This window comes from Cnephaeus nilssonii (genome assembly GCF_951640355.1).
Source record: "Cnephaeus nilssonii genome assembly, chromosome: 1".
Taxonomy (NCBI): Eukaryota; Metazoa; Chordata; class Mammalia; order Chiroptera; family Vespertilionidae; genus Cnephaeus; species Cnephaeus nilssonii.
In genome coordinates, this window is record NC_137072.1 from 54,788,965 (window position 1) to 54,813,838 (window position 24,874).

General features: G+C 41.7%; 1 protein-coding gene across 1 annotated transcript in view; it reads right to left on the bottom strand.

Moving 5' to 3' along the window:
• Positions 1-1,831: 1,831 nt before the first annotated feature.
• The window catches only part of BMPR1B (bone morphogenetic protein receptor type 1B), a 383,487-nt gene continuing 360,444 nt past the window's right edge, over positions 1,832-24,874 (bottom strand). The window contains exons 9-12 of the mRNA XM_079800103.1: positions 18,145-18,149; positions 15,701-15,876; positions 12,691-12,821; positions 1,832-2,788 (exon numbers count right to left, since the gene is read on the bottom strand). Coding sequence (XP_079656229.1) covers positions 2,663-2,788; positions 12,691-12,821; positions 15,701-15,876; positions 18,145-18,149 — 438 coding nt within the window. The 3' untranslated portion in view covers positions 1,832-2,662. The remainder of the gene's footprint in view (positions 2,789-12,690; positions 12,822-15,700; positions 15,877-18,144; positions 18,150-24,874) is intronic.

Genomic DNA, 24,874 nt, shown 5'->3' on the forward strand with positions numbered 1-24,874 from the left:
AATTTTGTGAAGACAAAAACGTCTATTCATAAATAAATGCTTGTTGCATTGAAAGACTATACTAACTAAATAAGTCTTTTGAAGTATCTCAGGAACAATTTTTAGATATTCATAACGAGTAAATCAAATGGAGAATTAGAAAGTAAGCTACTGATTTTCCCAAAGCAACTAAACAAATAGTATAGAAGTTTCCTGCCATTCTTCATTGGAACCAACACCTCCCTAGAAATCTAGTTTACTTTCAAATCATCACTTCCCCACAAAATATTCTGATTTGCAGTTATCATGTATAAAAACTTACCTAAAAGAGCACACATTTTTATCTAAGAAGTCCAACCTCACTTAAATTTAGGGGAAAAAAAAAATCAAGAAACAAAAACATGTCCCCAATTATGGGCATAAATGTTGAGTTATTTGTTTGTAGATGATCTGATTAGAGGTAATGAAGTTTCTCTCCACGGCTCAGATGATTATCACACTTAGTTCTAGCCACATATTCCTTCTAAGCTAGCACAAAGAATACAATTAGGAACCGTTGCATTGCCATTCAGGTTATTCTAATGACACCAAAAGCAGCATTCTGATTGAAATTCTACTTGGAGCCCACTGTTTTTAATCTTTGTAAAAAAAAAATTTTGTTCATATTCAAGAATTTTTTAAAAACCCACTTATTTCTTAGTTACAAACAAAATGTGGCTATGAAGCATTGGGAAGTCAAAGCTGAATATAGAACACTGTGTTTCTGATGATGCTCTGAGACTGTAAGCACAGCTCACAATCACTCTCTGCTCTAGGGTGTTTTCTGAATGAACAAGTCACCAGCTGCAAGCCTACTTCAGAAGTGAGGAAAATACTTTCTCATTTTTCATGCAGCTGTCAAAATTTCAAAAAACTTCCATCCTTCAATCACCAAGTGGTGCAAATGTGTTATAAAACACTGCCCTCTGCAGGATTCTGGAAGGAATGCCTTTTATTTATTTATTTTTTTTTAAGACTAAGGGAGAAAGTATTTCCCAACTCCTTATTAAATTACAGAATTTCTAAGTAAAAGAAAGCCATAGTAAGAACATGTAAATGAATAAAGGTGATGGGGATGTGTACAATTTTGAACTTTATGTTCCTGTTGCTCAGGAATGTTGGCCCAGTCCATGATTGGACTCACGTGTCTCACTAGTGGAAACTCTGCAGAATTAAGTGGGTGAAGAGATGTTTTGCACAAGTGCCACAGAGAATACAAAAATAATAAATTAAAAAGTGAATTGAACATAATGAGAATAAAATAAAATAGAGTCGGCATTTCTAAAGATATGAAATTACCACTTAAATGATGTACATGCTAGATCCATATCTATTCTAGAAAAATAAATCACAGCAGCCGGAATATTTTGTGGCTTCTACTAACTCTCCTCTGTGTGTCCCATTTGGAGGACATAGTTATCTATTTTTAAATTAAAATTTAGTTACATTAACCTGACATATGCTTCCTCTCCTTCCCTTAACTCAGACACAAGAGACAGACAATAATGAAAAGAAACTGGCTTTACCTATAATACAAAGTAAGGTGTGCATCATTTACCCTCGTGCTTCTGAGATCGACTCTTCTGCATATATAGGAAACAAGCCATGTGCACCTCCAACCGCATCCTCTACCTCACTAACACGGTCATCTTACAACACAAGAGCCAATGATCTCTGTTTTAAAGGGCGTGGTCATCAACTCGACTGATGGCAATGTCATTGAATACTGATCCTTTCCTTTGAGAGATCAAAAGCATGCATCGGTCAGTTCTCTGCACATTAAAAAAAAAAAAAAAAAAAAAAAAAAAAAAAAAAAAAAAAAGCTTTGCTTGTGTTTAATGAAAAGGAAGAGATCTGACCACGAAAGGGAGGCCTAACAGAATCAGAAACTCAACGTGGTTCTGAAGAACACTGACACTCACTTCTAACAGAATCACACAAAATCTTCATTTGTTCCATATCCTCCGAAGCTGCAAAAGGTCACCTGCAGGAATCCCCAAATGGGTGCCAGACAGGTGGGATGTGTGCCCAGGTGCATTCACATTGCTGTGGCAGCCCCCCACGCAGGGCTGGCCGAAGTGGTCACAGCGGGCAGGGGCGGGCTTTTCAGACAGTTCCATTCTGTGGTCTCCAACCTCACAGACTGTCTTTGGGTTTGTAGAGTGCAACAAAATTTTACCAATTAAAAAAAAACCACATGATTTTAATTTCCCTTCTAGCAGAATTTCTGCAAAGAACTCTCATGGTTATTATTTAAACTAGAATAGTAACAACCTTAAAACATCTAAGTTCTTTGTTATATTTTGGCAAAACTAAAGCATCTTTTGAAAAAGAAAAAAAGAGGGGGCAATCCCAAAATACAGGGCTTTCGTAGAAAGCAACATGCACCATGTCTCACACAAGTTACCCGAGCGGTTTCAACCTCCTCCAGACACAATGGGCCCTGCTTCTGGGAAGTCCTGCCTTTGTCCCCGCTGCTCCCCGAGTGGTGACACTGAGCCCCCTGGGAAGCAGGGCTGTTGGAGGCTTGCACTGTGGATGCTTCGGGAACATTTTCTACTCCGCCCACAGAGAGGAAGAGCTGGCTTTCTCCATGATGCTTTCTTTTTCTTTTCTTTTTTTTCTTCATTTTGCCCCCCTGATATCAGAGTTTAATGTCCTGGGACTCTGACATCTTGGCGAGTGTTTTCTTCACGCGCAGGGCTGTCAGTCTGGATGCGGGATTGTGAGCCCAGCACTCGGTCATGAGTTTCCCCATCTGCCTCAGACACTGCAGGGAGGGAAACGGAAAAGTGGGAGTGGCGTTAGAGACGTGTATTTATTATGTGCCAGGCTGGCCCTTGGTATTTGGCTTTCAATTTTGAGTTTCTGGAGTCTGAATATATTTTCAAAAGCTCCTTTTAAAACCATGTAGACAACAGTTCATAACACTTCGTTTTTCATGAAAATTTTCAATGACTAAGACAGATTTTCATAATATCCCTCTGATAGGAGCAAGCAAGTGGCTTTGCTGATTGAAGAAGAGTGTCTTTGAAGTCAGTATTAAATAAATACAAAAATACGCAGGGAGTCTGTATTCCACTTCCCACTCCCGGTTTGTTTATAACATTTGATCAGCTTAAATCTTTTATCTCATCCCATACTATTCAAACAAACACGGTTATTCCTAAGTCGCAGCTGTCTGCTACAATAATAGCATCACACTGTCGCTTTTAACAAGATGCATGACCTGTGCCGGGCCTCGCAAAAACTTTCTCCGACATCAATTATTGGTCTTCCTGTTGAAAGCACAATTTCACTTCATTAGAAATCCTCCATGAAGGAATCTGGGGTAATACCAGTGCCTGTAACCAGCTTCAAAGTAAGGTAACTTCAGCATTTCATAAAGCTTTCTGCATAGCTCATTGGAAAGCATGTGTATTATTTAGCATAAAACCAATGAGCCAAAGGTTGTTTTTAAATGCATTTAACGGTGAAGAATTATTTCATAAACAGTGCTCTGCCCACATGTTTGCCCTGGCTCTGGTACATGTCTGATGCTCAAGCATCCCTGAATGTGCCAGCCTGCCAGAGCGCTCCAGGATGTGGTGAGTGTACAAGCTTAGAGGATGGATGGAGAGGATGCGGAGCAGATGAGTCAGGAAAGGCAAGGCCCGCCTCACTCAGTTCCTCCTTATGCACAGCTTCTGTGACAACCTGTTTTAGGTTAAACCTCTGTACCCCAATGGCCTCGTTGCACATGGATTCCTTCAAATCACATCTCATCATCCTTATTAACAAAGATCCACAGCATCCTGAGGCATCTCAACTAGGTCAACTTGTATCACTTCTATGTATAGAAAATGGCATTTTTCAGATGCCTATCTTTTCTCTCATCAAAATGTGAGAATGTTGCACATGGGTTTTTCATGGAGAAAAACTCATGATGCTTTAAACACACACACACACACACACACACACACACGAGGAAAAATGGCAGCCGAATAGGCAAACATGTCCTGCACCTTGTCCCAGAGTAGATAGAGGGAGCAACTGAATCGAATAACATCCACCTTGAATTGGCAAATTAGACAGAGTTGGTGAGACAATTCACAGCTGGGAAGGGCAGAGGATGCTTGGAGAATGGTAGAATGGGGGATCTGGCTGGAGAGAGATGCGTGACCACTGGGCCAAGAGGGTCAGAAGGAAGCTGCACTGCACCAAGTCTGCATCCATTGGGGACAGGCGTAACATCCGACTGTGGAAAGGAAGTCCACAGGGGTGCTGGCAGCTGGGGAATCTAGATCTAAGTCAATGGCCACGAGAGGCTGCGCCCAGAAGGGCGGCCTGAAGAGCTGCCCGAGCCGCGTGGTGCCAGGGGGAGAGAAACTGGCAGTCACATGGTTGTTTTGCCTCTGTTTTGTCTTTGATTTAATTTCCTAAACCTCGTTCATGGGACTTTCAATTGCAAACACTCACCCGAGGCTGTGATGCAGGTAGAGTTGCAGATTTGTGGAGTGTGGGGAAAGTCGGTGGAGGAGAACAGGACAGAGAGAGGTGACCAGGAGTCTGGCACTGAGACATTTGTGACCCTCCAAACCTAAGCAGCCATTTTTCTCCTGGAGAGCCAGCCTCTCCCAGCTTCCTCAAGACAGCTAATACAGCCACACCCAGCCTACACCTTGAGCTTTTCAAAGGAAATAAAGACTGAATAGCCCCACAGAGCCCTCAGGGACTGGGTTGAACAGGGGCTGTTCAGTACCAGATAGAGATACAGCACCACCCCCACCTAAAGCCCTGTCAGAAACAGATGCTTGAGTGATTTATATTGACAGCAGGCAGGCAGGCAAAGCTGGCAGATTGGTCCCTCCTGCTTGCAGCCAAGGCTGTGGAGATAGACACAAACAGAGGAGCGGAGGATCACTTGGAACTTCAACATGATGCTGACTACCTGACAGGAAACTGAGAAGTGGTAGACAGAACAGAAGAGTGGGGTCTTAAACTAGCCCCTATGGGGCATTAAAACTCAGCTGAAGTGAACAACACTTCACTTTTTTATTTTTTATCTTTTATTTGAAAAATACATTTTTTCTTTATATAAATTTTTGTTATTTTATCTTTTATTTTTTGTATTATTTTTTCTTCACTCTATTTTTATTTTATTTTTTCCACCTTTTCTTCCTCAATTCTCCCCTTTTCATCCTGTTTTCTCTTCTCCTGTCCCCACTTTAGTTTTTCTCTTTCCTTTCTTTTTATCCCTTGTTAAAAATTGACCTTCTTTATCTGCTTTAATGACGTGTTATTATTAATGTAGTCTCTGTTGGCTTACTCATATATCTAATTTCCTCTCCCCTATTCCAAGTCCATGCATCCTTCTCTTTTCCCTTTCTTTGCTAGTCAATTTTTTATGCTTTTGTTTTTCTTCTCCTCTCTTGCTCTCTACTTCTCCTAATAGTTTAATTAGTTTCAGTCACTCAACTCAAGCTTATCTCCTCCCTCCTCTATTCTCCTTTTCCAAAAATAAATGAATACAGAGATAAATTTAAAATATTTTTGTTTTATCTATCTATCTATCTATCTATCTATCTATCTATCTATTTTTATTTTCCTCTTATCCACCCATTCTCTTTCTACCTCCTCTATACTGAACTATGGTCCTTCCCCTATTGATTCAATTCCTTAACCTTACTTTCTGTATATAAGTTCTTCCTCTACAGATTCTACCCCCCCCCCTTTTCTGGGTGTTTGCATTATTTGGTTTATTTGTTTGTTATGTGGTGTTTCTCCCCATATGCATTTTTTATTCTTCTTTTCATTTCTCTCTTACCTTTTTTTTTTTCTCAATATCATTTTTGCTATCTTTTCTCTCTCGTAATTATCTTTTCTCTGATGGTCACTTTTATTGGGGTTATCGGTGCCGTGAGTGCATTCGTGTTTTGTTTCCTTTCTATTGTGTCTTGTCAAGTTGTATTATGTGCTGTTTGGCCAACATGATAGAGAGTGAGCCACATGAGAGGAGACTCTCACCCTGAGAGGAGACTCCATCCACAATGGGACAATAACACTCAAGACCCAACTATACTAAGAGAACACAAATATCCCAAGTAGGGGGTATCTCTAGAACACCCAGCCCAGAAGACCCAAGAGATTTCACCAATGGGTCCCACAAAACATCTACTACATAAGACAAATTCAAAAAATCTAGGTGGCATTGCAGTTTGATCTAATACATATAAACAATCACAAAGGAACAGCAAAAATGGGGAGACAAAGAAACAACCCCTATATGAAAGAAAAGGAGGAATCAGCAGAAAAGGAAATAAACAAGATGGAGGCAAGAAATTTGTCAGAGAAAGAATTCAGAGCAATTGTAATAAGGATGCTGAAAAGGATGAAAGACAAATTCAACATGTGTGAGAATCAAGAGGAAATGAAGAATGATATAGCTGCAATAAAGAACACAATGGAAAGTTTCAACAGTAGACAAGAAGCTGAGGACTGCAACAGCATATTGCAAGACAAGGCACACAAAAAAACACACACAAAAAAACACCAAAGCAGAGCAGCAACTGGAAAAAAAACTTAAAAAGCAGGAGGAAAGCCTAAGAGAGCTTTGGTATGACATGAAACAAAACAACATCCGCATAATAGGAGTGCCAGAAGGTGACAAAGCTAAGCAAGGAAAAGAAAACCTGTTTGAAGAAATAATGACAGAAAACTTCCCTGATTTGGGGAAGAAAAAAGTCACATAACTCCAAGAAGCACACAGAGTCCCAAACAAGATGAACCCCAACAGACTGACACCAAGACACATCATAATTAAATTGGCAAACACCAATGACAAAGTAAGAATCTTAAAGGCTGCCAGAAAGAGACAGAAAATTACCTACAAGCAATCTCCCATTAGACTATTAACTGATTTCTCAATAGAAACACATAAAGTGATGCAAAGCATACTATACCCATTCAAAATGGAAGGTGAAATAAGGAGCTTCACAGACCAAAAAAAAGCCTAAGAGAGTTCATTACCACCAAGCCAGCAATGCAAGAAATGCTAAAGAAACTGCTGTAAAAAGAATAAATAGAAAGGGAAAAAGGAACACAGGAATAAAGAATAAAAATGGCAAAAAACAAGTACCTATCAATAATAACCTTAAATGTAAATGGATTAAATGCTCCAATCAAAAGACATAGGGTAGCTGAATGGATAAGAAAACATGACCCATATATTTTCTGTCTACAAGAAACCCACCTCAGAACAAAGGACTCACATAGGCTGATAATGAAGGGATAAAAAAAATTTTTTTCAGGCGAATGGAAATGAAATAAAACCTGGGGTAGCAATACTTATAGCTGACAAAATAGACCTCAAAGTGAAGGCCATAACAAGAGATAAGGAGGGCCACTTCATAATACTAAAGGGAGCAATTTAACAAGAGAATATAACTCTGGTAAACATATATGCACCCAATAGAGGAGTACCCAAATACATAAAAAAAACTTCTGGAAGATATCAAGGGGGAGATCAACAGCAATACAATCATATAACAGTGAACTTTAATACCCCATTGACACCACTGGATAAATCCTCTAAACAAAAAATTAGCAAAGAAATAGCAATCCTAAATGACTCACTAGATCAGATAGAATTGAGATCTTCAGAATATTTCACCCTACAAGCTGAATATACATTCCTCTCAAGTGCACATGGTACATTTTCAAAGATAAACCACATATTAGGACACAGGCAAAGTCTCTTAAAATTCAAGAAGATAGAAATCATATCAAGCATCTTTTCAGACCACACTGGCATAAAATTAGAAATAAACTACAATAAAAAAAATCAAATACTTGGAGGCTGAATAGCATGCTATTAAGCAATGATTGGGTTACCAAAGAAATCAAAGAAGAAATAAAAAGCATCCTGGAAGCAAAGGACAATGAAAACACAACAACCCAAAATCTATGGGACATAGTGAAAGCAATCCTGACAGGGAAGTTCATAGCTCTACAGGACTACCTCAAAAAACAAGAAAAAATGGTAATAAATTATCTAACCCTACAACTTAAAGAATTAGAAAGAGAGGAACGAGAAAAGCCCAGAGTGAGCATAAGGAAGGAAATCATAAAGATCAGGGTGGAAATAAATGACATAGAGACCAAAATACAATACAAAAGATCAATAAAACCAAGAGTTGGTTCTTTGAAAGGATAAATAAGATTGATGAACCTCTAGCCAGGCTCACCAAGAAACAAAGAGAGAGGACCCAAATAAACAAAATCAGAAATGAAAGAGGTGAAGTAACAACTAATCCCATAGACATAAAGAGGATTGTAAAAAAATACTATGAAAAACTCCAACAAACTGGACAACCTAAGTGAAATGTACATATTCCTAGAAAAATACAATCTTCCAAAACTCAGTCGGGAAGAATCAAAAAACTTGAAAGAGGTCGATAACTACTGATGAAATTGAAGCAGTCATCAAAAAGCTTCCAGCAAACAAAAGCCCTGGTCCAGAAGTCTTCACAGAGGAGTTTTACCAAACATTCAAAGAACTAAAACCTATCCTCAGACTTTTCCAAAAAATTCAAGAGGAAGGCACACTTCCAAGCTCTTTCTATGAAGCCAGCATTACCCTAATCCCAAAACCAGATAAAGACACTACAAAGAAAGAGAATTACAGGCCAATATCCTTCATGAACATAGATGCTAAAATCTTCAACAAATTTCTATCAAATCTGATCCAGCATTACATTAGAAAGATCCTACACTATGACCAAGTGGGATTTATTCCAGAGATACAAGGCTGGTACAATATCCGCAAATCAATAAGTGTTATACATTATATCAGAGGTCCTCAAACTTTTTAAACAGGGGGCCAGTTCACTGTCCCTCAGACCATTGGAGGGCCGGACTATAGTTTAAAAAAAACTATGAACAAATTCCTATGCACACTGCACATATCTTATTTTGAAGTAAAAAAACAAAAGGGCAAAAACACCCACATGTGGCCCGCGGGCCGTAGTTTGAGGACACCTGCATTACATAAACAAATTGAGAGACAAAAAATCACATGATCTTATCAATTGATGCAGAAAAAGCTTTTGACAAAATCCAACACCCTTTCTTGATAAAAACTCTCAGGAAAGTGGGAATAGAGGGATCATACCTCAACATAATAAAAGCCTTATATGACAAACCTACAGCCAACATCACACTCAATGGGCAAAAACGAAAACCATTTCCCCTAAGATCAGGAACAAGACAGGGATGCCCACTTTCACCACTTCTGTTTGACATAGTACTAGAAGTACTAGCCATAGTGATCAGACAAGAAGAAGAAATAAAAGACATCCAAATTGGAAAGGAAGAAGTTATACTGTCATTATTCACAAATGAAATGATATTGTACTTAGAAAACCCTAAAGACTCCATCAAAAAACTACTAGATTTAATAAATTAATTTGGTAATGTAGCAGGACACAAAATTAACACCTAGAAATCTATGGTCTTTTTATACACCAATAATGAACTCACAGAAAGAGAAACTAAAAAAAAAATTCTATTACCATTGCAACAACAAAAAAAATTAAGATACCTAGGAATAAACTTAGCTAAGGAGGTAAAAGGCCTGTACTTGGAAATCTATAGGACATTGAAAAAAGAGATAGAGGAAGACATAAACAAGTGGAAGAATATACCACGTTCATGGATTGGTAGAATCAGCATCATTAAAATGTCCATACTACCCAAAGCAACCTACAGATTCAATGCATTCCCCATTAAAATACCAGTGGCATATTTCACAGACCTAGAACAAACTCTCCAAAAATTCATATGGAATAAAAGTAAGTAAGTAAGTAAGTAAGTAAGTAAGTAAGTAAGTAAACCTGAATAGCTGCAGCAATCCTCAAAAAAGAGGAACAAAGTTGGAAAGGATATATATGCACCCCTATATTCATAGCCGCACAATACCAGATATCAAAGCCACTGTCCTCAAAACTGCCTGGTACTGGCACAAGAACAGACATATAGACCAATGGAACAGAATAGAGAACCCATAAATCAACACAAGCCATTATGTTCAATTAATATTTGACAAAGGAGGCAAGAGCATACAATGGACAAAAATAACTACTGCTGAAATAGTCTCTTCAATATATGGTGCTAAGAAAACTGAACAGATACCTGCAAAATCATGAAACTTACACCATAGACAAAAATAAACTCAAAGTAGATAAAGGACTTAATCATAAGATGGGAAACCACAAAAATCTTAGAAGAATCCATAGGCAGCAAAATATCAGACATATGTCATAGCAATATCTTTACCGATACAGTTCCTAGGGCAGTGGTCGGCAAACTCATTAGTCAACAGAGCCAAATATCAATGGTACAATGATTGAAATTTCTTTGAGAACCAAATTTTTTAAACTTAAACTATATAGGTAGGTACATTGTTATTAACTTAATTAGGGTACTCCTAAGCTGGCCTTTGCTAAAAACTCAAGGGGCCAAAGAGCCGCATGTGGCTCGCGAGCCGCAGTTTGCCAACCACTGTCCTAGGGCAATGAAAACTAGGGAGAAAATAAACAAATGGGACTACATCAAAATAAAAAGCTTCTGCACAGCAAAAGAAACCATCAACAAAACATCAAGAAAGCTCTCTGCATGGGAGAACATATTTACCAATGTTATATCTGATAAGGGTTTAATCTCCAAAATTTACAGGGAACTCATACAATTTATACTAACAAAAGAAAGATAAACAATCCATCAAAAAATGGTCAAATGACCTAAATAGATACTTTTTGAAAGAGGACATACATAGGCCAAGAGACACATAAAAGCATGCTCAAAGTCACTAATCATCGGAGAGATGCAAATCAAAACAATGAGGTACCATTTCACACCTGTCAGAATGGCTATCATCAACAATTCAACAAATGACAAGTGCTGGAGAGGATGTAGAGAAAAAGGAACCCTCATGCACTGCTGGTGGGAATGCAGACTGGTGCAGCCACTGTGGAAAACAGTATGGAGTTTCCTCAAAAAATTAAAAATAGAACTCCCATTTGACCGAGTAATCCCACTTCTAGGAATATATCACAAGAAATCAGAAACACCAATTAGAAAGGATATATATGCACCCCTATGTTCAAAGCAGCACAATTCACCATAGCTAATATTTGGAAACAGCCTAAGTGCCATCAGCAGATGAGTGGATTAAAAAACAGTGGTACATCTATATAATGGAATACTACGCTGCTGTAAAAAATAAGGAACTCTTAACATTTGCAATAGCATGGATGGACCTGGAGAGCATCATGCTAAGTGAAATAAGCCACTTGGATAAAGATAAATATCACATGATCTCACTCATTTGTGGAATATAATGAACAACATAAACTGATGAACAAAAATAGGTCCAGAGACATAGAATCATTGAATAAACCGTCGAACTTCAGAGGGAAGGCAGGGAAGGTGGGGGGAGGGGTGGTCAACCAAAGGACTTGTATGCATGCATATAAGCATAACCCATGGGCACAAACATTAGGGGGGTGAGGGCATGTGCTGGGGGGTGGGAATGGCTGGGGAGAGATCAATAGGGGAAAAAGGAGACATATGTAATACTTTAAACAATACATAATTTTTAAAAGTAAAAACTAAAAATAAACACACACACACACACACATACACACACACACAGAGAGAGAGAGAGAGGGAGAGAGAGAGAGAGAAATAGAGCCTTTATGCCATTGTCAGGACATCACAAATAAATGAAACTAGGGACCTGTTGCAGGAATATTTCCTGCAAGACTTCCGGCAGGCTTCCCTCCCACCCCCCCACCTCTCCCGCTGCGGCGGGCGGGGCGGGGCAAGGCGGGCCGAACGGACGGGGCGCCTCCCGCCCGTCCCGCCCACCCAACCCAGCCCACCTCGCCCCACACTCCCGACCCTCTGCGCTGGCTGACACAGCTGCCTCTGCCTCTGATCACCCCGACTTGCCGCGCACGCTGCCGCTGCCTCCTCGGCCCCTCCCTCGCGCTGCTGCTGCGTGCCCCACATGCCTACCCGCCCCACCACGCGCCACCCGCCTCGACACGCCCCGCCCACAGCCACCACTGCCTCCAAGGCCACTGCGGCCTCGCATACCGCCCGCCACACCCCACCTGCCGCCTCCACTGCGCGCCCTGCCCACCGCCGCCGCCACCACTGTGGCCGCGTCGCCGCTGCTCACACTGCCCGCCACCGCCTCAGAGGCCACCATGGCCGCATGCTCCACAGCTGCGCCGCCGCCCACCCGCGCAGCTGCCATGCTTTCTGCTTTCTTCACTCCTCCCTCCCTCAGCATATGCAAATTAACCGCCATCTTGTTCGATCTGATTGGCTGTGGGCATAGCGAAGGTACGGTCAATTTGCATATTACTGTTTTATTAGATAGGATAGTAATGTTATCCGTTATGATGGCTAAATGTTAACCTAATAAATATATTTTGGAAGCAACAAAATCAAGTTAGGAAAAAAGGAACAATTTACCACATTACACTTAGCACCATATAAATTATCACAGTGAGGCATCACTACCATCACCAACAGAAAAAAGAAGAATAAGAACTCCTTCAATGAATATTTGGAATTTTGATAAAAAGGAAAAGTTCTATAGCACATGGCTTCCTGGAACCTTACCTCATCGCCACTCCACCGGCTGGGGAATGAGGGACGGAGCTTCTTGATGCACACAATCTCTCTCATGTCCTCGTAAGAGGGGTCACTGGGCACCAGGTCGTGGTAGGGAAGCTGGTATTCTTCCACTGCACCTGAAAATATGGCTTTATTGTTATACTTTTTTCTGTGCAATGGCAATAAAAGCCTAACATACAAACTGTTCTAAAAAAAAAAAAGTTCTGTTGGTACTAAAGACAAGCTTGAAAAACAGCAAAATAAATCTTAAAGAAAATGTTCCCAAATGACATTTAATCTAATTTTTAAATGAAAAGCCCAATGAAACGTATTATTTTAGGTCTTCAAACCTTTTCTTCTAATTTCCAAAAGCTAAGTAAAATAAGCACCTCAAATTTATTTCCAATTTTAAAAAGGCTCTTGTATGCCAAAATTTTTAAAAATCTATATTAAATCTCCATGCAAATTTGGCAGACACATTCCAAACTCTTACGTATAATATGTGATAATTTCTATTACTGTAATATGAGACTATGAATCTCATAATAAATTTGGCAGTGTATTCTACTTGAATAAAATGTCACATTTACATTTTTTTCTGCTTAATCATAAGAATGCATTCTTCCATATTTAAAATTTAGAGAATTGTACACACCTAAAAATATTAACCTTGATCGGCTACCTCCTGGCCTTTACTGGGATCAATCCTGCAACCTGGGCATGTGCCTTGACCAGGAAATGAACCAGCAACCACTTGGTGCATGGGACAACAACCAAGAAACTGAGCCATGCTGGTCAGGGTACCCCAGCTTGTTTTTAAGCTAAGAATCATTTTGCCCATATTCTAACCACAGGCTTTAAAATACAGTCTTCTTGTTGCCCTAATTGCTTTAGATGTTCAGGGAAACATAATTCGAAAAGTAATCTTATATTCTCCTATTCCTTCAACTCCTATAAACCTATCTCTCTCTATATAAAAGCCTAAGTGACCGTTACAACCAGTCTACCGAACAACCAGTCAACTGGTCACTATGACATGCACTGACCACCAGGGGGCAGACGCTCAATGCAGGAGCTGACATCTGGTGACAGTGTGCTCCCACAGCCAACCTCCCGTGGATGGCCAACTTCCCGTGGCCCCTCCCCCTGGCCAGCCAACCTCTCACGGTCCCTCCTCATGGCCGGCCCCGATCAGGACTGCGTGAAATGGCCCCAATCAGCCCCAATTGCTGGCCAGGCCAAGGGACCCCACCTGTGCATGAATTCATGCACCGGGCTTCTAGTCTTAAATAATTATAAACAGTTTATTCAAAAACATGCTCAATTACACTTTACAAAACATAAAATCAAAGCATAGGCAGTTAGTTAATTTATGTTTTGGTTACTCCTTTTCTTCTTCATAATATGATGGGAGATCTATTCAATATCTGAATCGGAAAAATGTTCTACATTAACTTCCCTTTTGGACAAAAAGAGTTCTCTCACTTCAGAGGGGATGTGCTCTATTTTAACTGAAGCCAATGAGAAGTTCAGAATCCCTAGAGTGATTAGAAGGTACCACATCACTGAAGATGATCTTCCTACAGCAGTATGAATGCCTCCTATTGATTAACTGTTTCTCCTTTATATTTCAATAGGATGCTAAATGTAAGTTAAGGCTCTACCAACAAAAATGAAAATTTAAAATAACAGCTAACATGTATTGAGTACTATTTATGGGTCAGACAATGTTAATTCTCTTTACAATCATGAAAACCTCACAACCCTCTGAGGTAGTGCAATAATCCATCTCCCTCTTAAGATAAGAAAACTGAAACAAAGAAAGGTTAGTAACTTATCAAAGGTTTACAGATACAAGTGCCAGGACTAGTTAACTGTAGGCTACACTTTCAGAATAATGGGCAAGCTCCAGTTTTCATGAAGGTCAGTTTAACTCACATCCATCAAGAGGAAGAACAGCAGTACCAGGATTTACTTATCAAGCACAACCATGACTAGAACCATAAACAATGTACTTGATACCAAAGAGCCTCAGACTCAGCTCCTCGCCTGAAAGGTGCTGGAATCTACTAAAAGACAAATTATGCAGCAGTAGGCACAATGCTACAAGCAATAATAACACCTCTGAATATTAAAGGATGTCTCCTTAGTTAGTCTTACTAGGGAAACTATGTTTGTAAAAAGATTACCAGGACTAATAATAATATTCTTATGCTTTAATTTCGTTTTGATAAAAACTGATGTGTCCAAATTGCTTTATGAGGAAGTATTGTAGAAAGTTAAGAAGTAGGGTGGGGGGTTAAATAATGGGTGTCCCACCCCACAGTTATGTCTTTTCATCTGAGCAGAGGAAGCCACAGGAAATGGGGCACTAGAGTTGGGCAGGGGGCCCAGCAGATTGGTAAGAAGAAGCTGGAAGGGGTAGATAAGGAGGTTACCTTGATAAAGCAATGGCTGGAGAGAGAGCTCAAGAGAGAAGTGAGACAATACATATAATAGAACAGGGTGAACTTCGAAGAGACAGAGGAAGTTGACAATGAGCCTAGAAGAGATGCCTCAGTCATAGGTGGAGAGAAGAATGCAGTCAAAGATAATTCTGTGAAGTGAAGTAGTATTTCCTGGAAGGATCATGACTTGGTCAACAGAAATCAAGGACAAAATTTGATTTTGTAGACAGAACTTTAATTTCTGATCAGAAAAAAGGATTTGGCCCTCGCCGGTTTTGCTCAGTGGATAGAGCATCGGCCTGCAGACCAAAGGGTCCCGGATTCAATTCCAGTCAAGGGCACATACCTCTGATACAGGCTCCTCCCGGGCCCGGGCCCTGGTCAGGGTGCGTGTGGGAGGCAACCAGTTGATGTGTTTCTCTCATATCGATGTTTCTCTCTATTTCCCTATCTCTTCCACTCTCTCTAAGAAAATCAATGGAAAAATATCCTCAGGTGAGGATTTAAAAAGAGAGAGAGAGAGAATAAAAAAGGATCTGTATAAGTCCAATGGTACCACTGGTACTTACCTCCTGATACGCATCTCCTAGTCACCTCCCAAAGAATGAGCCCAAAGCTGTACATATCGGCCATGATGTAAGACTGAAAGTGATTTCTATTCAAGCTCTCATCCAACACTTCTGGAGGCATATAGCGCTTGGTGCCAACACGCGTGTTGGGTGGTATGTCAACTTCATTTGTGTCGCTAAGGAAAAATAAAGCAGAGCACCGTCAGCATGGAAGAAAACCAAGTGTCAAATCAAGGTGATTCCTGAGCCAGAGCTTTAGTGGAAGATGGGAAAAGTTATCCCTTCAAGGAGAACCACTTCCTGGAAGAATATTTCTGGCCAAGGGTTATATTAAATATTCACGGGTAAAAACACAAGGAAGATGACAATCAGAATACAAGATTGCATTACCACTAGATCAAATATAAACTCTACATAATTGCTAAACATTAATTAAATACTTAAAAAATATCTTCCTTTCCTTCGTATTTCAATAACTTTCTTCTTAAAAATGGACTGTCCAATACAAAATTGGATTATTTGAGGCAGTATTTTTTAAGCCAAATATTATGAGGCTTCTAGATAACCAAACAAGTAAAAAAGGGAAGGGGAAGAGAAAACCAACAAAGACTTGTAAATGTTTTACTTTGATAAGCAGGGACATAAAAAAGCTTTTTACTATCACATTTCATGAATCAAATAGCATATATTTTTAATAAAAGGATATATTTTTAATAAAATATATATAAAAGAGTAAGTGACCATCCGACCATCCGGTACCGATGACACGCACTGACCAACAGGGGGCAGATGCTCAATGCAGGAGCTGCCCAGCTGCAGTGACTTGGCAGCAGCGGTTCTCGGGTGACACACCCGGAACCAGAGAGGAGGGAGCCTGATTCCTTGCAGGGACCCCCGAGGGGCCGCGCAATTACACCTTCGGCCGTGGGTTATGTTGCTGCTGGGGCACTGTCGGTCCCGAATCTGGTTACTGCACATTTGCATGTGCGTTCCACACCCTGTACCACAGCAACTTTGCAGAGGGCCCTCTCACACTCCGGGTCTCCTTGAGGGATGTTGGAGAGCCAGTTTCAGCCGATCCCCGCAAGTCAGGCCAAGGAACTCCATCTGCTGGCGGGACCCCGCTCACTCTGCAGATGCCCTTTGAGCCAAGGTGCCAGCCCAGGTGCAGCCAGCAGGGGGAGGGACCACGGGAGGTTGGCTCCAGGGCATGTCTGGCACATCTCTCCCAGTCCTGCCCTGCTGGCCACCACCCTGGACCGCCTGCATTAGTCCCTGCACTGGAGCCAGAAGACCCAAGCGTGAGTTTTCTTCCTTTTTCTATCCTCTCCCCAGATGCTCTTTGAGCTGCGGCCACCCCAGGAATTCCAATTAATTTCCTTTCAAGGTTCACAAATCCGTGTATGCAGGGAAACAAACCTGAGGGTTTTCAGATGGAAAGACAGCAAAAAGCCTAAATTATATTCCAGAACATTACTGCAAAAGGAAACGAAGAGCCATCTTAGCATGGGCCACACAGGAGTGCATTCAGGTCAAAGATATACTCTGACCACAACCGATAAAGATTTTAGGCAATTCCTTTCCATTCTTACCCTTGGCTCCTTAATGCATTATTTGTATTTGGGAGGTCAGGAAGAGCTAATGGAACGCGTGACATTGAAACATCAATGGGAAACTGAAAGTTCGTTGTTATCTTATAATAGAATCAAGATTTGTGATGGCCAGACTATATATAGTTCACCTCTAAGCTCTTAACCTTCAAACTCTGAAGAACATACAATCAAGGATTTTGTATGCCCATCAAATCCCCCAAAACCAGTTCCTACCAAGGCTAGGAATGCTGGGCACCACTGTCCCTCCTCCACCGTGGTGACTTTCCAACCTAGGTGATTTTCCTCCTGGTACCTGAATAAATATGCTCCCCTTGTAGTATCTGTACAAATATCTGTCTTCCGCCTAAGACTGTAAACTCCTCTCAGCCCTGACTATCTGTCATAACCATTTGGTCTGTTCCTGAAGAGGAGAGCACTGATCCATCTCCACTCGGAGACTGCTTTGCACCGGGGAGGCAAGTAATATACTTTAAATGAAAGACGGAAGAGGACTGTTTACAGTAAAGTTCACTTTGGATCATTTAAGGATAAACGTTAAAGTCTCCATTATGTATAGATCATAAATGAGACATTACTGGTAACTCGGAGGACAAATAGAATTTTGTTAAGCAAATTAATTTGCAAATGATTACTATTAACCTAACGGCAAACGCCTTTAGCACGACATTGAAACAACAACCATGTTAATTATAAGTAATTCAGATCTGATATTATAAAGCATCAGATCCTCCAAAACATAGAGCTCTGCCTCTTCTTCCCTCAGGAGGCTCTCTGTACTTGAAAGTAATTACACTGCATTTGTCTCTTGGGTTTCCAGAAACATTACCTTACCTGTCCTAAATAAGGAGAGAAAAACTGAGCTTGGTAATCTTCGAGGCCACAAACAGAAATTAGATTCATTGAGCACTGGGCCACCAAGAATAAAGGAAGAAAAAGAGACAGCAAGTAGAGTCGGATGGTGCAGAACATGCAAGCACGGGGCAGGGAGTAACTGAAGGAGGGCCCAAGGGCAAAGAAGGAAGCGGAAAAGGCAGAAAGGCCAGGGCACCTTCAGCGCCCCTCCCCCCTTTTCCACTGAGAGATGGGAAGGGGTGAGAAACAAGGCTGGCAAGGAGAGACGGACACTCACAAGGGAGCAGTCGGAGAAACAGCTCCAAACCCACAACCTAACCCTATGTACTGTAGTGGCTGCACACACATGGAGTCAGTTTTTAAAATCATGTGCAGGAAAGATAAATACCAACTTCAGGATTCTGGTTACCTCTGCCAAGGATAAAGAGGAAAAAAGTAGGGAGGAGAATGCAACAGGACTATCTTCAACACTGTATTTGTTTTTAAAAGAAAGACCAGATAAAATAAGGCAAATGGGTAACATCTGGTGACCTTAAGTTATTATATGAGCCCTGGCTGGTGTTGCCAAATGGTTAGAGCATTGACCCATACACTGCAGGGTTGTGGGCTTGATTTTCTGTCAAGGGCACTTACCTGGGCTGCAGGTCTGATCCCCAGCCCCAGTCAGGGAGTGTGCTGGAGGCAATCAACTGATAGTCAGGGAGTGTGCTGGAGGCAACCAATTGATAGTCAGGGAGTGTGCTGGAGGCAATCAATTTATGTCTCTCTCTCTCCCCCACCCCCTCTTACAGTCTCTCTAAAAATCAATGGAAAAAATATGCTCTGGTGAGGATTAATAAAAAAAAAATTATTACATAAGTGTTTCATCATTTTTTCTACTTTTTTATGTTTAAAATACAGGGTGGGGCAAAAGTAGGGTTACACTTACACTTGTTCCTATGGAAAATAATACAATAATTAATAAATAATAACACAAGAATTAACTCTTTGTTTTGCATACTCACAACTGTAAACCTACTTTTGCCCCTCCCCACCCCTATAAACTAGAATTAAATATATTTTAAATAAAAAGAACTCAGGAGGATCAAGAACAAAAAAGACATACATTTCAATGATGAAGGCACAGGTTAGAGGCATAAGGCTCTAAACATCAATAACTGTCTCAATAAACAACAAAATTACAGAAAAAAAATAAGTTTCTACCAGAAAGAGCTGAAAATATCCCATCAAAATCATAGGCACTGCATTCATTGTAGAGAAAACATAATCTCTCTTCTCACTTTTCATGATTGAAGAACTGGGTTCCAGATTTGCAGGGGTACTGTTTCCATTTGTGATTTTATAATTAACTAGAGGCCCAGTGCACAGATTTGTGCACTAGGGGGGGGTGTCCCTCAGCCCAGCCTGTGCCCTCTCACAGTCCAGGACCCCTAGGGGAATGTCCACCTGCCGGGGATTGGGCCTAAGCCAGCAGTCAGACATCCCTCTCGTAGTCTGGGGCTCTCACAGTCCAGGACCCCTCCCTCCTTACTGCTCACCTACAGCAGAGGTGGGAGAGGCTCCCGCCACCACTGCTGCACTAGCCAGCCATGAGCCTGGCTTCTGGCTGAGCAGCGCTCCCCCTGTGAGAGCACACTGACCACCAGGTAGCAGCTCCTGCATTGAGCATCTGCCTCCTGGTGGTCAGTGCATGTCATAGCAACCGGTTGTTCCACCATTCAGTCAATTTGCATATTATGGTTTTATTATATAGGATGCCACCACCAGATTCACCACAGCCTTTGTCCCTGTTAATGTGAGTACTGGTGTGATACAGACTTAAGCAGAATTGGAAGAGAATAAAATTATAATTTAAACAAAATAAAATAAATTAAGGGATGTCAAGTAGATTATTCTCAAAGAAAAAACTTTCTTTGTTTTTGAATCACACTTTAAAGGGTGTTTTTCTTTGTGAACTTTAGGGAAAGTGGTGCTGGGATAGGATAAAATAAAAACACCTAAAATTTTCTGAGAAATAAATGAACAGTAACTTGGGAGGTTGGAGGTAACGAGCAAGTCAGCTAGGGAGAAGAGGGGTCTCCCCTCTAGCCTAGGGTCAGGAGAAGATGTTAACCCCTGTAAGAAAAAAATCAGGAAAAATATTCTGGTAGCATGAATGTTATCACTAAATTTTACACAATACCCTACACAACATGAACCTTGAGCTGATGGTGTTTTGGGAAGAAAAGGAATAGCAGCTACATCATGTAGAAAAGGTGCAACATCCATGGGAGGGAGAGGGCTGATATGACAAAGAGGAAATCAAGCTCTTTACATGAATGACGTGGAGTTCCCTACTGTACTAGGTGAGAATGAGGATGCTGAAGTCTATCTGTATATGAATCTTAAAATGAAGAGTGCCCTCAGCTAGGATGGCATAAAGAGGTATGAAAACAGCTCATATTCCTGACCAAAGTCCCCGGGATGACAGTGGTATGTTAATAAAATAAAAGAAAAGAAGAAGAAGAAGAAGAAGCCAGCACGGAGGAGTAAGAGGTCTACACTGAAGACCAAGAGGCCTCCTAAGGGTGTGCACACTCTGAAAGGCACTTCTCACCCAGGAGGACACACAAGTGAGAGCTCTCAAGGCAACTGCTTCAGGCAGTGGGAAGGGAGCAAAGACTTTGATGCTGTGAGACAAAGAAAAAGGGGAGGGGAGGGGAAAGGAAGGGAGGAAATGAAATAAGACTAAGATGTTCCTCTTCTCCTCTGCACGTGCCAGGGAGGGGCTTACTGAGAAGGGGAAGGTGGAAGCAATGCCCTGCTGGGACATGTATGTCATCACTGACACTGTTTAGAACCTCACCACAAGGTGATAATTGTTACTGGTTTAAGTTGTTTTTTGTTGTTGTTATTTTTATTGAATTTTTTAAGAGAGGGAGAGAGAGTGGGAAAGAGAGAAACATTAATGTGAAAGAGACACACAGGCCCCAACTGGGAATTGAACACGCAACCTTCAGTGCATGGTATGCCTCTAACCAACTGAGCCAGGCATTATCGGTTTTAATGTCTACAGACAGGGAGCCGCCTTACTGCCTACATCTGGGCAGGCTGCCTGCAGTGTCCTCCTTGGTCTGGCCTGGTGCCTAGAGTGGTGTGTGTGCACCACAGGATTAGAGTAACTGAGGGAGGCAATCACAGAACTCCTGCTGAATCTGATAGGCTGAAAGTGGAGCCTCCAGCTAGGATCCTGCACGGTCTGAGGAATGAACCTGAGCTCCCCACAGGACTCAGTGGAACAGGGCACGCCTTATAATGTCAGTGTCATACACTGGATGAAGGGCAGGCAAAACATTTTTATATTGGTGTCCGGAAATAAAGGAGATCTTTAAAAACCTAGTATCTGTCTTCACCTTGCTTTGTATTAAATATTTTTCATGGTAATTAAGCCTCTCCATATTATATATCCACTAGAGGCCCAGTGCACAAATTTGTACACTGGTGGGGTCCAGCCGACCCACCCGATGGGGGCCATAGGGGGCGGGCTGGCTGGGGCAAAGAGCCGGGGGCATTCCTGTAGTTCTGCCATTCGGTCAATTTGCATATTACCCTTTTATTATATAGGACAGCAGGAATTCTTCCAAGAAGTGTTATGCAAAGGGAAAAGCCCCTGCTTGGTCCAGCACAATGCACATTCCCCCTGGACCAGCAACTGCAGGGAGACTGACAGGCTTATGAAAGTCACAGGCAGAACCCATTATGGCCCAGGGAGCCAGCTAGGAACCCCCCTGTTGACTGCAATGAGATGGCTCTATCTTGCTGAGCCTTTGAACATATGCAGGGTCTTTTGCTAGATGTTGCTGATGCCTAAAACAGAGAGGAAAGGTGGGAGAGAGGAAGAAGGGAGGTAAAAAGGTAACGGAGAACGAGAAACAAACATGTACACTTTAATAATCTAAACGGTTAAAAAAATATAAGCCAGGCAGGCATGGCTCAGTGGTTGAGCCATGGAGGTCACAGTTCAATGTCAGGGCACATGCCGAGGTTGCGGGCTCCATCCCCAGTACGGGGTGTGTAAGAGGCAGCCGATCAATGATTCTCTCTCATCATTGATGTTTCTATCTCTCTCTCTCTCCCTTTATCTCTGAAAGAAAGGGAAAAAAAAGGAAGGAAGGAAGGAAGGAAGGAAGGAAGGAAGGAAGGAAGGAAGGAAGGAAGGAAGGAAGGAAGGAAGGAAGGAAGGAAGGAAGGGAGACTTGAACCCTTAAGAACAGTGAAGGAAGGATTGGGGACAAAAGACATGTGAGGGAGGCCATGGGTTTGCTTGTGGCTTACAAGTGGTGTTTGAAATTAACCACATATACCAGATAATATTAAATCACCTCTGAGGGAGACCAAAGCGCCCTCCCACAGCATGAAGGATCCTCGGGAGCCCCCAGCAGAAGGGCTGTGCATGCCCGTAGTGTTTCTGGACATCTTGCAAACAGCTGTGGGACTGACTCGCTGCCCTGAGCTCTGCCCAGTCAGATGCTAACTAAAGAGGAGAGTTTCAGCCTCACTTTTCAACAGCATTTATTGCTTTTGTGATTAAATCCTGAGCAATCTCAGCGTTTCTTAGAAACAGAACTTCAGAACTGAAAACTCTTCAATAGGAGGTGGATGTGGCTGCAGAAACCTGGACTGGGAGAGCTGACTCAGCCCCTAATTAGCTTAGTTTTGTGACTTTGTCAAGTCATTGAGCCATGTCCCTTTTTTCAAAAAACCACTAAGTACACAAACCAGACACAGTGCTAAAAATAGCGACAGCAGAAAGACTCTGAGGAAATGTAGTGCCCTCTGGGCTGGGCCACTCTGTCTCCTTTGCACTTGGACAAGCTGACAATCACCGATTGGGAGACACGTGTGACAGCCCCGTTTTCATTGTAGGTTTTCTATTTAAAATTTAATGCCTGAGAGGCCCCAAGCCAGGATTTATTTCCCCCCTAAAAACACACATTACTCCGTCACTGTGGTACCAGAGGGGTTCCCTGGCCCTCCAGAGAACACAATCAAAAGCTTTGTTAAGTTCCTCCAAGGGATTTCACGTGTCCTGTTTCCTCCTCCCAAGAGAGACTGGGCAATAGTCATGTCTGCCACGGCATCACCTGGATTAAATGCGTGCTGGCCAGGAAGTGCATCAGCACTTACATCACTTTCAGGACAGTGTGTGAAGAAACCAATTCAGGATTAAAAAAAAAAAATCGTATGTGCAGGAAATCTCTAAAGCACAGTTTGTTCTCAATTTATCTGGGAACCTCCCAGAAATGACTTAAAAGCCTGAGAGAACACTTACCAGGTAGTGTAAAGTGTTCAGTTCTCACAGGAAGTTTACATATGAAGTCCAAGAACTCAAACTTGGGTTAGCTTGGACCCCAGTTGTAATAAAAACCTCTAAATATCTGTGCGTGTGCATACGCATGGACATGCACCCCTAAAATAGGTAAGTCAGAAAAAGAGTGGGAGCCAAAGAAATATGTAAAGCATGGTTTAAAAGTGAGGCTCAAAAATTGATAGGATCAAAGTTCCTTTCAAACATCTATAATAATAAAAGCGTAATATGCAAATTAGACTGGACAGGCGAACGACCTTCCAGAGGTCCTTCCAGATGAAGCCGCGGTGGCGGGGGTCCGAGAAAGAGGTAGTTAGGGGTGATGAGGCAGGAAGGCGAGCAGTTAGAGGCGATGAGGCAGGCAGGCAAGCAGTTAGGAGCGATGAGGCAGGCAGTCGAGCAGTTAGAGGCGATCAGGCAGGCATGCAGAGTGGTTAAGGGCAATCAGGCAGGCAGGCAGGCAAGCGGTTAGAAACCAGCAGTCCCGGATTGTGAGAGGGATGTCTGATTGGCAGTTGGACATCCCCCGAGGGGTCCTGGATTGCAAGAGGGTGCAGGCTGGGCTAAGGGATCCCCCTACCCCATGCACGAATTTCGTGCACTGGGCCTCTAGTAGAATATAAAAATGAAAGGGCATCTGAAATTATCAAATGCAACCTCTGCCTAACAGAAGAGAAGACTGAGGCCCAGAATGCTAAATGGTCCCACAGCGATTCCTCAGCTGTGTGAGATCTGTGCTTCCCACAGCCATTGCAGATGCACATCTGAACAGGCATCCTCAGATATTTCCTTTCTTGGTGAACTAGTCTATATATGCCAAACGCATTGCTGAATTATCCCTTAAAATATTCCTCTCCACTTTTTTTTTTAAATAAGTTTTGCAGCTTTTTAAAGAAAAACATATTTTTATTGATTTCAGAGAGGAAGGGAGAGGGAGAGAGAGAGAGAAACATCAATGATGAGAGAGAATCATAGATTGGCTGCCTCCTGCACGCCCCACACTGGGGATATATCCTGCAACCTGGGCATATGCCCTGACCAGGAATCGAACTGTGACTTTCTGGTTCAGGGTTGATGCTCAACCACTGAACCATGCCAGCTGGGCTCCTCTCCACTTCTTAGATTCAGGGTTTGCATGAAATTTTAGAGGTTACTCAGTTTATTTCCCTATATTCAGCAGAACTAAGTTTCAGAAATATAACAGATACTTACTTTCCTTGTTTGTTTTAAGGCCTATAAAGAAGATGAGTTCTCAATTAGTTTTATATGGCCAATATTATTGTATCAAAATGATGTTGGAATACCTATAATGGGTAACTCACTATGTCATGTCAAAGGGGAAAAACTAGTACATTGATTAAT